At 40.3% G+C, this 17282-nt stretch overlaps 1 protein-coding gene across 1 annotated transcript in view; it reads right to left on the bottom strand.

Annotated features, from left to right (window-relative positions):
- The window catches only part of LOC126418662 (required for meiotic nuclear division protein 1 homolog), a 95679-nt gene that overhangs the window by 11593 nt on the left and 66804 nt on the right, over window positions 1-17282 (bottom strand). The window contains exons 4-5 of the mRNA XM_050085546.1: window positions 10052-10211; window positions 1997-2194 (exon numbers count right to left, since the gene is read on the bottom strand). Coding sequence (XP_049941503.1) covers window positions 1997-2194; window positions 10052-10211 — 358 coding nt within the window. The remainder of the gene's footprint in view (window positions 1-1996; window positions 2195-10051; window positions 10212-17282) is intronic.

Genomic DNA, 17282 nt, shown 5'->3' with positions numbered 1-17282 from the left:
GTCTAATATGTTATCGCCACGAGTCGGATCTCTGTTTAACTGCTCAAGGTAGTTATCAGATAAAGCACTTAAAAAAATTTCACTGGATTCTTTGTCCCCGCCACCCGTTGTGAACGTTTGAGTCTCCCAGTCTATATCCGGCAAATTAAAATCTCCACCCAGAACTATAACATGGTGGGGAAATCTACGCGAAATATTTTCCAAATTATCCTTCAGGTGCTCAGCCACAACAGCTGCTGAGCCTGGGGGCCTATAGAGACATCGAATTACCATGTCTGAGCCTGCTTTAACTGTGACCTTCACCCAAATCATTTCACATTTCGGATCTCCGTCAATTTTCTTCGATACTATTGCATTTCTTATCGCTATAAACACGCCTCCCCCTTCACTGTCCAGCCTGTGTCTGCGGTATACATTCCAATCTGAGTTTAGGATTTCATTACTGTTTACGTCTGGTTTCAGCCAACTTTCTGTCCCAAATTTCATAGCAAATTGCATCCTGAGGATCTAATTTATCTGAGCCGGACTAAAATAGCATTATTGAATGTCAAGAAAATGCATCTAAGCACAAATGCAATGACATTTCAGTGCACTCGTAAGTTACACTCTGGTCCCATGTCAAACAGTGGGTGGCTAAATTGTCTCTATAAGATACATGCCATGCATGGCAATGTAGAACTCGGCTGTGGGACTTAACATTTTAGAACAAAGAAACGTACATTTGTCTGCCTGCTGAAGGTGGTATTATGTGAAATTGACGACATCGTAATGTGGCAGTTTTAAGTGCAGGGTGTTCTGTATTATGGTTGTATAAATACCAGTAGAGGTAGGGTCTGAACTACATCGTTTATGATGTTGCTGCCAGCTTTAGCAAGCTATTCCGTGGTAGTCATTACCTGAACACTTTGAAGCACACCATGAACAAAGAGACCCTAATCCCTGTCTATCACGGGATTCAGGTATGAATCTCATGACACCAAAAGGGATCGGCAACCTGTGTGTCAATTCTGTTTTCGTTGAAACACAGAATGTGGGTGCAGGCTGGCTGACCTGTTTGTTCTCTCACTGCCTCTCACCTATTGGGAATATGAAGTTTCCATCTGTTTAGACTTATGGCTGCCTCCTATGTTGCAATGGCCACCCTATAGTGAACACAGAGAGTGTCTTCCTATAATGTGAGAGTAGAGTTACCTTTGGTTCTACTTCCACAGTAACTAAAATGTCAGTTCTACCTGTAGCATTGTCAAGTATGGGTCGCATGGCTGATGAAAGGACTCTGCAAGATGCTTATCATCGCTTATATGCTACACATTCAAAACTGGTATTCTACAGGTTTTGTAATTATCAAATAAGTGGGAAAAGAAAAGTGATGTTGAGAAACATCTCAAATCAGATTACCATTCTGTTCACCAGTGATAATATGCTGCTGCTTCTCAACAGAAACAGCCACTTGCTGAAAGCTTAAAGATAAGAACTAAATAACACTTAAGAAAACTGTTGCAGTTTTAGCAGGCGCAAATATTCTACTCAAAAAACTCTTATTATGGAGAACACAAACTATTTGTTCTCTTTTAGTATTATTATTATTATTATTTGCAAATATTCCAGTCCAGAAGCTCTTATGGAAAACACAAACTATTTATTCTCTTTTATTATTGTTATTATTATTATTTTATTTACAATAACTGCTTTTTTTATCTTTTCTTTTCCTTTTTTTTGACCAGTTTCATCTTAAGGCATATACTGAGACAAACTATAAAATTTATATGTTTAATCATAAAATTGTGCTCCACCAAAATAGATGCTTATTATGTCAAAAACAAATGCTAATTTTACCACAAATATATGCTGCACTTTCAGGTCCTTACAGTCATAGGCAATGATTAGCTCTTAACTTCTTTCAAACATCATCAAATGAAACTTTAAAATAAAAACTGTGTAACAATGAATACTTCCTCCAGTACAAAAATTAACAGGTATCCTCTTTTGACCTTACCCTGGTTCGCCTGCTGATACTGAAATATGAACACATCTGCTGGTAGAGTGCCTCCTGTGTTTCGCGGTCCCAATAAAAGTCAGGAGTGTCAAGTAAATCAGAGCTCAGGTTAATGAGATGGCGAAGTGCAAAAAGCTCTCCTGTCTTTCTCAGAACTTCCTTCCGTGACATTCGTATTTTTCTGCCTTGTTTCATGTCCTACAAAAACATGGCACATGGTAAAGTAGATAACCTGCTGGTAAACAATGAACAAGCCTTTTAAAACTAGGAGACAACCTTTGAAACAAGTTTGAGATAGACAAAAGTGTAACACTAAAGTGACAATTATATAGCTTATACGAATAAAGATTAAAAATTTGTTATTGATCTTCACATGCAATCGTAGTATGGAAAAATACTTCAGCACAATAGCACTTGTGGGAGGGAGGCCAGCAGCTACAAGAAAAATGCAGTTCAGGATACCAGGTCACAGGTCTTTTGAAACAAAGAACCAGCCTTAGCCAGATAATAGAAAATAAATGAAAAATGTGCAGGAAGCAGGGATTGCAGAAACAGGAAACATTATCACATGCTGATATGTGGCGGGGGGTGGGGGGAAGAAACAACCTGGCTAAAAACACAAGCTATAATATTAGTGATCACTTGGAATACAGAGTAGCCACTATGCACCCTGGCTTTTGTGGTCCTGTGACACAAGAGGTGGACAAATTTATTTGAATAATAAATACAGATAAAAATTATTACTCATTATTCACAAATAAAACATTAATTCATCATCTGTGAATAAAAAGCATTATGAATAACAGATAACTCTGAAATCCAGTGACTTTACTGCTCCAGTTCTGTGCCACTTATTTTAACAAATGAACTTTTTGCTTCTTTCACATTTCAGAAAAATTCCGAAACAGCTCATCATTAAGTTAACTTACTTTTTGAAGAACTGTCATTGAACTACACTAAAGAAAATATGTTCTATTCATGAAAAGAGGTTAGCTGTGTGTTATACTTCATGAAATTGTCTTTATTACAATTTCAAATAACAATATTCTTCAGCAAAACTTGAAAAATCAACAACTCTGCTCGTTTTTGGCAGTAATTTCTTTGCAATTTCATTTTTCCTTAACTTTCAAAATTACAATCAAAATAAGTTTTCTTTTTACGACGTAACAACTTCTGGAACTCATCAACTGAATTCTTTGACATTTCTTTGATTATTACATGGAAGTGCCAAAGAAACTGGTATAGGAACGCGTATTCAAATACAGAGATATGTAAACAGAAAGAATACGGCACAGCGGTCAGCAACACCCATATAAGACAACAAGCGTCTGGTGCAGTTGATACATCAGTTATTGCTGCTACGACAGCAGGTTACCAAGATTTAAGTGAGTTTGAATGTGGTGGTACAGCTGGTGCACAGGCGATGGGATACAGCATCTCCAAGGTAGGGATGAAGTCAGGATTTTCCCATACGACCATTTCATGAGTGTACTGGAATCTGACAAAATATCAAATCTCTGACATCGCTGCAGCAAGAAAAGATCCTGTAAGAACGGGACCAACGACGACTGAAGAGAATCATTCAACATTACAGAGGTGCAACCCTTTCCGCAAATTGCTGCAGATTTCAATGCTGAGGCATCAATCAGTATCAATGTGTGAACCACTCACAAAAAAACCACTGATACGGGCTTTTGGAGCCAAAGGCCCACTCATGTACCCTTGATTACTGCACAACACAAAGTTTTACGCCTTGCCTGGGCCTGTTTATACCAACATTGGACTGTTGACAATTGGAAACATGCTGCCTGGTCGCACGAGTCTCGTTTCAAATTGTATCAAGTGGATGGATGCGTATGGGTATGGAGACAACCTGATGAATCCATGGTCCCAGCATGTCAGCAGCTGATGGGGGCTCTGTAATGGTGTGGGACATGTGCAATTGGAATGATATGGGAACCCTGATACATCTAGATACGACTCTGACAGATGACAAGTACGTAAGCATCCTGTCTGATCACCTGCATCCATTCATGTCCATTGCGCATTCCGATGGACGTGGGCAATTCCAGCAGAACAATGCGACACCACACACGTTCAGATTGCTGCAGAGTGGCTCCAGGAACACTCTTCTGAGTTTAAACACTTCCGCTGGTCACCAAACACCCCAGTCATGGCCATTATTGACCACACCTGTGATGCCTTGCAACGTGCTGTTCAGAAGAGATCTCCACCCCCTCATGGTCTCACAGGTTTATGCACAGTCCTGCAGGATTCATGGTGTCAATACCCTCCAGCACTACTTCAGACTTTAGTCGAGGCCATGCCATGCTGTGTTGTGGCACTTCTGCATGCTCGTGGGAGCCCTACACAATATTAGACAGGAGTACCAGTTTCTTTCGCTCTTCAGTGTATATGTCCATAGATTGTTGCAAATCTCCACTGGTTCTGGACAGCAATACATATGGACTATTTGTTTCTAAATCGTGGATAAGACATTGGTGCAACAGTTACAGTTGGTACAGAATGAAGAAAAAAGTACATGGCCTGCTTCCGGGTGGTCTACTAAGTTGTTTTCAGCGTATGCATAATGTTCTGACGACCAACCCATCCATCTTCATTAGGTGCTGCAGCTGTTGCTGTTGCTGTTATGTGAACTCAATGCCTGGACTCCAACCAGTCTGTTGGGCTCACTCTGCTATTTATAGCAGAGTTCAATTTCCCAGTGCCCACTACAACCTTTGACGCTCTTTTGCTTTGCAGAGCTCGCACTGATATTCCCTGAAAAGCAAATCCTCTCAGCATTTTCCAGCTCTTGTGGATGTAATGGCTGGCAAGATCTTCATAAATTGAGTGCCGGTCCCCAAGTCTTGTTCAAATTGAAACCTCTGTCCCCATTTATTAGGTTTTCTGATATCTTTCTATTGACTGACTGTTTAATTATGCTGTCCCAGACAGTTGTCAAGAAATAGTAAACCGTAAATAGAGTAAAAGTCACAATAACCTGTGCACTTAAAATATGGCAACAGTGAAAACACTAGTCTTGAACAAAAGCAGTCTCGCTCATACAACACAGAACAAGTGATTACAGGCAAGTCTATATCCATGTGAGTGGCCTTTCCTGCCTCTTGTAGGCAGAGGCAGCAGCAGTACTGGATAATGAGCTGCAGCTTCTCTGAGTCATTATTGATACCCAATGCAGAAAAGGATACTAAATCCCTCCTAATTGAAATCAGCATGTATGGCTGATAATGGCTAGGTTTGTGCTGTTGCTGGTGTGAAAGGGTGTGAAGCTTGGCTGAGATCCCCACCCAGTAATTAAGCGGCATGGCCTTAACTGTACTCGCCAACTCAGATGGCCTTGCTTGGAACTGTGGGGGTGATGGAGTTGGGAATGGGTTGAAGACAGAATGCTATGCCAGCGCAACAGGGGCTAAAAGAGACTTGGGTAGTTGGAGTGGCTCTGTATCCACGGCTTCCATACAGTGGCCCCCTGTCTACACACTTCTGAGTGGGATAAAGGGGCAGAGGTTGTACCTGGGAGTGGGCAGTGTGGGGTTACAATTGGAGGCATGGTGGATGGTTGCCACGTTGTCAGGTCCTGAGGTGTAGATGACTGGAGGGCTGCTGATTGAAAATGCAGCCGCAGGTGGAGCTGGTTTTGACAACAGGTCTTGAGCTCATGACCAGCCAAAGTGTCAAACAGCTGATGCCTCCTCTGACCCAGAATGACCCCTTGGGTCTACCTGGGGTGAAGGCCAAATGTGTTCTCCCTCAGATCAGGCACCCTGTGTACAGATAGTCCCACACTTCATCTGGGCACACTGCATGGGGCGCGGAAAATCTAGCAGGGTTCAATGCCTATGCCAATGCTCTATTTCGACTGGACAGATATTTAATGCTGGGGTGAAAAAGCCGAACTTGTCTACCTGACAATATAAGCCATTTTACAACAACCACTTGGAAAGAGAGATATGGTTTCTGCGGCGATTTGTGTCATCACTCCTTTTATGGTGATATTGTCTAAATAGTTAACACAGTGTGGAATACCCTGGATCAATTGCTTTAAGTATTTTTTAAAAATATGGCAGGGGCACTAGCAACTGCAAATGGTAAATGATTATAATGGAAGAAGCTGAAGTCATCTAAGCTCGGCCAGTACAACACCTATAAAAGTAAATGGTAGCGGACAAGCACTACAAAATTTTGGTACTGCTGGTAGCTTCATAGAGAGATGAGAAGTAGCATTTTTGTGCAATCTAGCCACGGTTTGAAAATCTCTTTGTGTATATTGCAAAGAGAATCAAGGTCAGAAAATGGCACTGTTTTTGACACTAAATTTACTTGGTCCACAATTACAAAACTGTATCTTGTAATAGCATAGATGTAAGAGCATTAGACGATTTCACTACTAAGAATGTTAGTACACACTTTGTGTTTTTGTACTAAGCTGTAAGTGACAATTCTCTGAGGAGAGAAATTGTCTTTTTGGAGTAAAAAAATTACCCATCACTGAGCCCTTTGCAGAGAATGTGAGCTCAGCCACTAATATGTCTCACTGTTTAATGACATGGCATCTTCAGTGCCCAGCTGAAACTCCACAAACTGGCCAGAAATAGTAAGAGCCAATGTCAGCCTCTATGGCACTGCTGGAATTAACTTTTCGTCTGCCATAGTTACATGGTGTGGTGTACTGTTATTGGGCTGTGATGCTATGGGATGTTGACAAGCAGCTTATTGACACACGTCTGCCAAGTGCTCAAGTTTGCCACACGCCAACAGTGTGTGGTGTATGTGAGTAACAGTTTCTTGAATGCCATTTGCCGCAGTCAGGGTGTGGCTGGAGCATCACTGGCTTGCATGATGATTACTTTAGAATCAAGTGTGGAAGGCATTTTCGACCCATCCATTTATTATTAATAAAGGGGTTTTCTCGATACTGAAGAGGGCCCGTTAAGATTGATGTATGTAAGTCCCTCATGCGATGCTATCAATCAGGATGATTGTGAATCCAGGTGAGAATTAAGGGCATAAAGAGAAGTTGATAAATTGGAATCATCAGCTGACTGCTGCTCGTGACAGTGACTACCAACTTTTGACACTTCAATTTCATTAGTGAAAGTAAGCTGAGCTTGAGAAGCAAGTTGACAAAAGATTTAAGACTTGCACTAAGATTAGGATCAGATGTGGCTAATGCCTTAGCTGTGACTTCCCTGGAGTGGGGGAAAGGGGGAGGGGTGATAGGTGCACAGTCACATTATGAATCAATAATTCAAAAAGTTAACAATTTTGACAACTGATACTACTGTCGCTTGTGAGACCCTGCAAGTCAGTAGCCCATGCTGCCTAAGGCTTTCCACGTTGTTTATGAAACTGATTAAATAGTAGCCTAGCTGGCAAGGTCACACTGATGACCACAGCACACATTGTCCATTTAAAGACAAATCATTATAGTTGGAGAGTTGCAGCAGTTTTTTCACCACTGTTAGAAAACAAGAGTAAAAAACTTTGATGCTTCCCAGAAATGCTATAAGCAAGAGAGTGCAGTTCAATCAACAGTATAGCTCCCTCATCAAGGTAGGTGAACGGCAATGGGGTCACAGCCATGATCACCATTCGACGCTGTTACTGTTGTTGGGCACGGGCTGTAGGATAGCACCTTGTTGTTCTTGGCGCTGTTGATGTAGGTGCAGTGACAGCTGTCGTTACCAAAGTTTAAGAAACTTCAAGTCAATAATACCAGCTCTGGATGCAAATGAGTCACAAACTGCATACGGTAATCCTCGTCGCCACTTTTCTGTTCACTTCTGACAGGAAAGTGTAAACTGTTATCAGAGCAAGAGTCATCATAAGCTGCACACTGAATATATCCAAATAGCAAAAACCAGAGAGTCCAGAATAAAATCATAGTCACTGTAGGCGTATCAATATAATGACATACTGGGCACTGAACAATTACTGGCCAACCAGGTGACCTATATCAATGCAAGAGGCACAGTCCAGGTATGTTCCACATCTTGTGGCTGGAGGCAGTGGCTGTAATAGGGAGATGTAGCATCTCTGAATCATTACTGATACTCCTTGGAGGCAGGGATACTAAATTAGCCATTAGCAACCACTGATTTCTTACTTCGTTCACTCATATTACAACACTACAAACACAAACGGAGTGTGTAATATCAATGAGATGCCCATATCTGATAGCAATCCTGGTGCAATGGAGGAAGGTGGTGCAGATTAATTGGCTACATTCTCATTTTTTATTACTTATGGAAAATACTTCCGCATTTAGGCAGGGCGAAGGAGGAAGTACTGACAAGTGCAAAATCAGTCAAATTGTGCTGCATTGGTAATGTAAGTGCTAAGGCTGCCTGCCTACGAAGCATTTTTATGCTGCATTTATTACATTGTAAAGAAGCAAGTTAAGCTGTGCTCAACTCGAGGTTTGATTTTAACACTGCAGTGCTTTACTAAGCACAGTGGTGTGCCCTTGCATTCCTCCCACCTCTGAATCGATTTTGGGCAGTTACAGGGGGACCTACAGCCCAATATGTACTTGAAACACACCACAGAGACTTAGCATTTTTCTCACTGTTAGAAATGAAAGAAACAATAAGGATCAGAAAAAATCATAGGACTAAACGGGCATAGAAACCCAGACCATTAGCTTTGTGGTCTGGAATGTAACCCATTGAGCCACCAAGACACATTACTAGAAAAAACCTTAATAATATATTTATCAAATGGAAACTGAACTGATCCAAGGGAGCAAACACTAGTTACAGAATACTATACAAGAAGTAAACAAATAAAATATGGTGACATTTTACATTTGCTTATTAAGTTACGAATAAAAAATAGCAACAAATAGCTTATTCATGAGTACTTTTTTTCATGATCTATTTATTCAAATAATTATCTAGATGGAAATTTATTGAATAATGCCCATCTCAGTGTGGTGCCATGACTGGCCTTTGGTTAACTATGCTGTGAAGCTGGGCAGCTACCTGGGAATGGATGTGAAATCTCATGTTGGTGCTGTTCTGATGGGTGCTATTTAAGTAGACAATCTGCTTTTGCACACTACATGGAAAAAAGTCTTTGAACTGCCATTGAACACAATCTGTGTGACGTCAGGCAATGTATCTGAGGGTATATGAGTGTAGATGTAATGTGTAAGTATCATGATGAGTTTTTGTCAGTATGGGTCAAATGAGAGAAATGTGCGATTTCAAATGGGATATAACTGTATGAACAATAAAGTTTGATCAGAGAGTTTAGGCCTCCTATTGAATATGGGATCAGCTGACTGATATTGAGTCTTACACCTTTTTTGCAATATTCTCGAATTTTCAACAATTCTCCTGAATGGCAATATCTCTTAATGCAATGATAGTGCATGAAAGCAATTTTTCAGAGTTACTAACATTAAATATTACCACATATCACTTATATTTATTACGAACAGCAGCAGATTCTGAACTCTTTTGAGCAACCACTGCATTTAAACATATGCAGAATTACTGGTTTCCATAAGAAATTAAATCAGTTCAAGCACATATCTGTGATATCTTGTTATTTAACAACACTGTAGTATCGTATCAAAACTGTTCCAAAACTGTGCATCTCAAAGACAGGCTGACAATCTGTGTCATATTTATTTCAGCATACAACCATGTATTTCCTCTCACAAAGTCATTGCAGTCATCGTTCCACGTTGAAGACATGTATTGTCCCTTGATATAACTCACAACATGGAAAATAAAAATAATACCTCCACACAATATTTATATTTTCACATTTAACATCTTTGTTTATAACTTATAGTTGCAAGTATCATTTGTTGCTAAGAAGGTTTAGGGATACCATCACAATCTGTACTACTCTCATTCCAATTCATTCGTTTTTTCATGACAAATTATTTCAAAGTTATCATGCATTTGTAATACATAAATCTTAATTTCATAAGAAAGGAAAACACACTAAGAACATTAGTAATGAGGAAAGTAAAATAAGAAAACAGAGAGGGAGGGGATGTGATCAAAATACTCTTACCTCAGTTACAAATTCAATTGTGTCTACATAACGGGACAGTGAAGCTTCCCATATCCCTAATTTTACAGACAAAGCCATTGCATTGGAGAAAGTATATTTATCCAGATATGTTGTTTCTTTGGATGTCAGACACAGATTCCCGTTACTTAGTCTGCTGTGGCTGAAATATAAAAGAAGAAAGTAATTTTCCATTCATTGTTGTGGCGATATAATTAGTTCACAAATTCTGTATTAAAATTTTAAAGAATTCTTTTTCACATTTTAGCATACCACAAAACTACCTCACATTTTCAATAGCATGGAGGTTGTTAAAACCTTAGATACATTTCTTCCCCTAGAATGTGTGGTTTCACACATTGATCTGCCTTTTACGTTGTAGGATATTTACAGTGGTGGGCTAGAGTAAGTGTAGTGGGTGAATGGATAGAGCAGGTTTTAAACTGAAAATAATGCAATGGGTAGAAACTTTGGGGCGAGGATAATGTTCTGGAAATGGTATAAAGTTTAAAAAGTATGTTATGGAGCATGTAAAAGCACACAAGTTGTTTGTCAATTTATACGTGTTCATTATACAGCATGTTATATCTGAGTGAGCACAATGAAAACGCATGCATAGACGTAGAACTGTACGTCTTGGGAACACCTAGTAGCAGTTGATGTGGATGCTTTGCAGCATCATTCAAGGAACCCAAGTGCCTCCTACACGACATGGCTATTTAGATCTTCCCACCCGACATTAGTTACCCTAAACTCTGGAAATGGTAACTTCTCTTCAATATATTCTAGTATCTCGCCAACCTCCTATCTCTGTTTGTGTACAATTCCTCATCTAATTTTTTTATTATACATTTTATGTATTAATTTCCTCAGTTACATCCTTCATTACTTTTCATCTATAGCCTGCCCCTGAAACCCTGCCCATCAACCTTTTTTTCCCCCCAGTTTCTAATCGTACCACTTTTTAACTTTTCATTTCACTTTTTCTATTTCTGTCTATTTCTCATTCTGTCCTCAAGTCTTCTTCGGAGTGAACTGTCTCAGTACTTAACACTATACTAGCAGGGAGGATGGTAAAGTAACATGCAATAATTTTTTTCTCCCTTGGCATTGCAGCTGGAATGTTGAAGTTTCATGACAATAGAATCTGAAGTCTGTGCTACAGAAGATGTTTTGGTTTCATGTGCAGCTCTTCCGAGAGATGTGTGAACAGCGAAACTATCATCGACTTATGAAGGGCAGTAAGGCTTAGTTCGATATTTGTGGGCCAAAGGGCATAAACTGAGTGAAATTGACAGGGACGTGCACAAAGTGTATGGGAACGACTGTATGGACAATAGCAATATCTCCAGATGATATGCATTCTTCCGAGAGGGCTGTGTGAACCTTAGTGATTTGGTAGGCTCTGGGTGGCCACTAGCAGCTGCAACCCCATTGATTTCATAGCCATTGAGACAGCAATTTTGAATGAGTGGCATGTGCAACTGCAAGCCTCAGAACAGCAGTTCAACATTTCCTATGGTGTGATGCATGGTATTGTTTACGACATGCTGAAATTTTGTAAAGTTAGTGCTTGTTGGATACCTAAGAAACTGACAGACAACCACAAGGGCCAACAAATATGACAAGCTTGGACCACTTAACAAGTTATGCCATAGAAGGGCATGACTTTCTGAAAGGACCTTGCACCATCGGACTTTCATTTGTCTGATGTCTTGAAGAAATTCATGGCCGGCCAATGTTTTGTGACACATGCAGTAGCGAAATCAGCAGTCCGCAGATGGCTGAACCCCAACCAAATGGACTTCTATGAACAGGTGATATCGAAACTGGTACCATGATAGGAGAAATGTGTTGAGAACATAGGTAGAAAAGTAGATAAAAATGTTAATTCATTAATGATTTTTGTTGTTGTTGTTATCTACTAAACTTTTTGGTGATAAAATTGTTGTGCATTACTTTCCAGTCTTACCTCATATTTTTGACCCAACTAAAAATGGTAGGCTGATGGGATATGTCCTGAGGCATCAAGTAATTGTCAGTTTGGTAACAGAGGGAAGTGCGAGGGTTAAAAATTTTAGAGGGAGAGCGCAGCATGAATGCAGCAAGCAGGTTCAAACGAAAAGAACGAAGAGTAGGGTTTCATGTCCTGTCAACATCAAGGTCATTATGAGAGATGGAGCACAAACTTGGAATCTTTCAATGATAGGGAAGGAAATCGGCTGTGCCCTTTTCGAAGGAACCATCCTGGCGATTTAAGAAAATCGAGGAAAATCTAAATCTGGGTGGCCGGATGAGGATTTGAACTGTTGGTCTCCCAAATGCGCGTCCAGTGTACTAACCACTGTGCCACCTCAATGGTACAAATGGATGTAGGTTGGTGTAGTTATGCATGGGTGAAGAGACTTGGACAGAACAGACTATCATGGAGAGTTGCATCAAATCGATCTTTGAACAGAAGAGGACGACGACGACAACAACAACAACCACCTCTGACACTTTCCCCTTCATCTGTGGTTCTAGGTTTATATCTATACTCCGCAAGCCACCTTGCAGTGTGTGGAAGAGGGTACTTTCTGTACCACTGTCACACATGCCCTTTCCTAATCCAGTTGTGAACAGTTCACAGGAAGAATGACTGCCAGTAAGCCTCTTCATGGGTGCAAATCTCTCTCTAATTTTATCTTCATGATCTTTTTGTGAGATACAGTAGGATGAAGGAACACATTGGTTCACAAATCTAGGTACATACTTTCTCTGAACTTTAACAATAATTCACACCATGATGCAAAATCCCTCTCTCACTGTGTCTGCAACTGGTTGATCATCTCTGTGATGTTTTTGTGCTTACTAAATGATCCTATAATGGACCATTCCACTCTTCCTTGGATCTTTTCCATTTACTGTGTCAGTCTGATCTGCAGAGGATCCCATACTGATGAGCAATATTCATGTATTAATCGAACAAGTGTTTTGTAAGGTATTTCCTTTGTTGATGGACTACACTTCCTGAGGACTCTTCCAATGAACCATAGTCTGGCATCTGGCTTACTCACAGTTAATTTTATGTGGTAATTCCATTTCAAACCACTCCATACTCATACTCCTACATATTATATGGAAGAAACTGCTTCCAGTGATTGTTCTGCAATTGTGTGATCGTACAACAAAAGGTGTGTCTTTCCATCTACGTATTCTCAATATGTTACACTTGTTTATGTTGAGAATCAACTGCCGCACTCTGCACCAAGAATCGATCCTCTACAGGTATTCCCGCATGCTGCTACAATTTTATAGTGTCACAATTTCTCTGAATACAACAGTATCATCCGTAAAAAGCCTCATGGAACTTCTGACATTATCTGCTTGGTCATTCATATACAGGGCACTCTACAATTCCCCTTACAAACTTCTAGGACTTGCAGAATTGGAACGAATGTCCAGAAATGTACAATGTCCACACTACAACCATCTGAAAACAGGGTAACGTGACCACTTTTACAATTAATTTATATTAGGTGTGACCCAGTACTTCACTTGTTTTATAATTCCAGTCATGAATTACTAAAGAAACAAAAAGGAAACTTACTCAGTGTTCACAAACAATTCCAATTCAGCTGTGCAGCATCATCTTGGAACACCACAGTCACACCTGCTGATGGTGAAGGTACCTCTTTTTCAAAGCCATTGCATAATTGTGGTAAAAAGGATATGTGATGGAGTCAGGAGTTGTGGATAATTATCTTGATAAAGGTGATGAGCAGCTCTTTTATTACTGTGAGCTTTGCCACACAGAAGGATCATGTCAGTGAATTCTGCTAACATGTACTCAACCAAGTTGCTCTAACACACTTAGACACTTGAGTGAGGCTTGAATCAGGACAGAGAGGCAGGACAGACATCAAAATGAAATCAGCCAATCCGACATAAGCATCCCTCAACGCCCAACACCCCCCCCCCCCCTCCCCTCCCCGTTTTCAAATGGCTGTATCATGGAAACACCTTCATCTACATACATACTCCGCAAGCCACCATATGGTACGTGGCGGAGGGTACCCTGTACCATAACTAACCATTTCCTTTCCTGTTCCTCTCACAGATGGCGTGAGGGGGAAAAAAGACTATCCATATGCCTCCATATGAGTCCCAATTTCTCGTATCTTACCTTCATGATTCCTACATAAAATGTAAGATGGTGGCAGTGGGATCATTGTGCAGTCAGCTTCAAATGCCTGTTTTCTAAACTTTCTCAGTAGTGTTCTTAAAAACTAATGTCTTCTTCTCTTCACAGATTCCCACTTGAGCTCCTGAAGCATATCCTTAACACTAGTATGTTGATCGAACCCACTGAGTCGGTGACTCACCTCAGAAGATGTTGCCCGCAGTAGGCAACGAAACGTCAGAAAGGAGAAGTAGTTTTATATATGGACCACGGATATTCAGCCCAGAAGTTTTAATTAATGAAGACGCCGGCCGTGAAAGCTTACATGTTATGATTACCATGTTGAACGTTTTTCAGAAATCTAGAAATATGGAACCAGCCTGTTGCACTCCATCCATAGTCCGCAGTATATCATGTGAGAAAAGAGCAAGCTGGGTGTCACACGAGCGATGCTTTCTAAAGCTGTGGTGATTCTTGGACATGAGCTTTTCGGTATCTAGGAAATTTGTTATATTCAAACTCCAACTATGCTCTAGAATTCTGCAGCAAACCGATGTTAAGGATACTGCTCTGTAATTTTGCAAGTCCATTCTTCTACTTTTCTTATATACTGGAGTCACCTGTGCTTTTTTCCACTTGCACTGGTCAAGAGATTCGCGATAATTGCAAACTAAGTAAAGGGCCAATGATCTACATCTACATAGATACTCCGCAAACCACTGTACAGTGCATGGTGGAGGGTACCCTGTAGCACTACTTGTCATTTCCTTTCCTTTTTCACTCATAAATAGAGTGGGAAAAAATGACTGAATGCCTACATATGAGCCCTAATTCCTCGTATCTTATTTTTGTGGTCTTTATGTGCAATTTATGTTGGCAACCGTAGAATCACTTGGCAGTTAGCTTCAAATGGTGGTTCTCTGAATTTTGTAAATAGCGTTTCTTAAAAAGAACATCGCCTTCCCTCCAAGGATTCACATTTGAGTTCCTGAAGCATTTCCGTAACTCTCACGTATTTTTCAAACCTACCGGTAACAAATCTAGCAGCCTGCCTCTAAATTGCTTCACTGTATTCCTTCAATCTGGCCTGGTACGGATCCCAAACACTTGAGCAGTGCTCAAGAATAGGTTGCACCAGCATACTATATGCGGTCTCCTTTACAGGTGGGCCACTCTTTCCTAAAATTCTTCCAACAAACCAAAGTTGACAATCGCCTTCCCTACCACAGTTCTCACATGCTCATTCCACCTCATATCGCTTTGCAACATTATGTCCAGATATTTAAACAACTTCATGGTGCGAAGCAGGGCACTAGTAACTCTGTATCCAAATGTTACAGGTTTGATCTTCGTACTTATTCACATTAACTTACATTTTTCCCCATTTAGGGCTAGCTGCCATTCATCACACCAACTGGAATCTTTGTTTAAGTCGTACATTCCTACAGTGACTAAACTTTGACACCTTACCATACACCACAGCATCATCAGTAAAGAGCTGCAGATTGCTGCCCACCCTCTCAGCCAAATCATTTACGTATGTAGAGAACAGCGGTCCTATCACTCTTCCATGGGGCACTCGTGACTGTACCCTTGTCTCTGATGAACACTCACCGTTGAGGACAACTTACTGGTTTCTATTATTTAAGAAGTCTTCGAGCCACTCACATATCTGTGAACTTATTCCATATGCTCGTACAATCGTTAATAGCCTGCAATGGGGAACTGTGTAAAATCATTTCTGGGAATATGGAATCTGCATGTTGCCCTTCATCCATAGTTCCCAGTATATCATGTGAGAAAAGAGCAAGCTGAGTTTAGTACAAGCGATGTTTTCTAAATGCACATAAGCTTCTCAGTCTCAAGAAAGTTTATTATATTCAAACTGAGATGTATACTTGAACTATGATGTAGAGTACTCTTTCCAAAACCGAATTGGGATTCCGTCTGGGCCTGGCAACTTATTTGTTTTCAACTCTTTCAGTTCTTTCTCTATGCTTGGGATTCTTATTACTATGTCATCCATATGGGACTCTGAGCAATGGTCCAACAATGGTACATTTGTGCGATTTTTCTGCATGAACCATTTCTTAAACATGGGATTTATAATTTTAGCCTTCCTTTTGCTATTTTCTATCGCCAAACGAGACTAGTCAACAACTGAGTGAATGGAAGCCTTGGACTCGCTTAGTGATTTTGCATAGGACCAGAATTTTTTTCGGGTTCTCTGCCAGATCTTTAGCCAAGATATGATTGTGGCACCTGCTATACACCTCACACACAGATCTTTTCACAGGCATGCAAATCTCAAATAATCTTTCACTGTCGTCATTTGCTTGTCCTCTTTTGAACTGAGAGTGCAACAGCTTTTACTTCCTCAGCTTGGGTTCCAATTCAAAATATTGTCTTTTTAGTCCCCTCTACAAGTCCTAGAATTCGTAAGGGGAATTTTAGAGCATCCTGAACACTGTGAAAAGTAACTGTCCTATGACACTCACCTGGAGCACACCCAAAGTTCTTCGTCTCTCCATTCAGAACTTACATGCTGTATTCTGCTTGCTATAAACTCTATAATCCCATCACACAAATTGATATGTCTCTTACTTTGGTTATATCATACAAAACGTTTATCAGGTATACCATAAACAGTTTTATTTGTGACATAAGGAATAATTTCACGAATAATGTATTAACACAACTAACTAACTTCTCAAGAAAAAGATAACACAAAAAAACGTTCTTGACTGAGTGCATGTTCATATAAACTGAGTTACAGAAATAACAGTCACATATTGAAAACCTAAGAGTCTATATGAATGATCTTTATTATAATGGCATTAAGTCTGACACATTTTTCAGTGTGTAAGACATAGCAAAAACTGGATACCAAGTCCTCTCCACTGAGAGACATCGCTTTGACAAAGCTTCACTTCTTGCTGATGGTGAAGTGTAGAGGAGTTGATCATGTAGGCACATCTCCAGTCGAGGTATTCCCAATGCACTTTGCTGCGCTGGAACTGCACCCTTCCATCACAGTGCGGGCCTAAACAGTTGTCTCGACAAGTAACACTT

This window comes from Schistocerca serialis, chromosome 9 (assembly GCF_023864345.2).
Source record: "Schistocerca serialis cubense isolate TAMUIC-IGC-003099 chromosome 9, iqSchSeri2.2, whole genome shotgun sequence".
Classification (NCBI taxonomy): Eukaryota; Metazoa; Arthropoda; class Insecta; order Orthoptera; family Acrididae; genus Schistocerca; species Schistocerca serialis.
The sequence above is the reverse complement of the archived record's forward strand: the minus strand, read 5'-3'. Positions and strand labels throughout refer to the sequence as shown.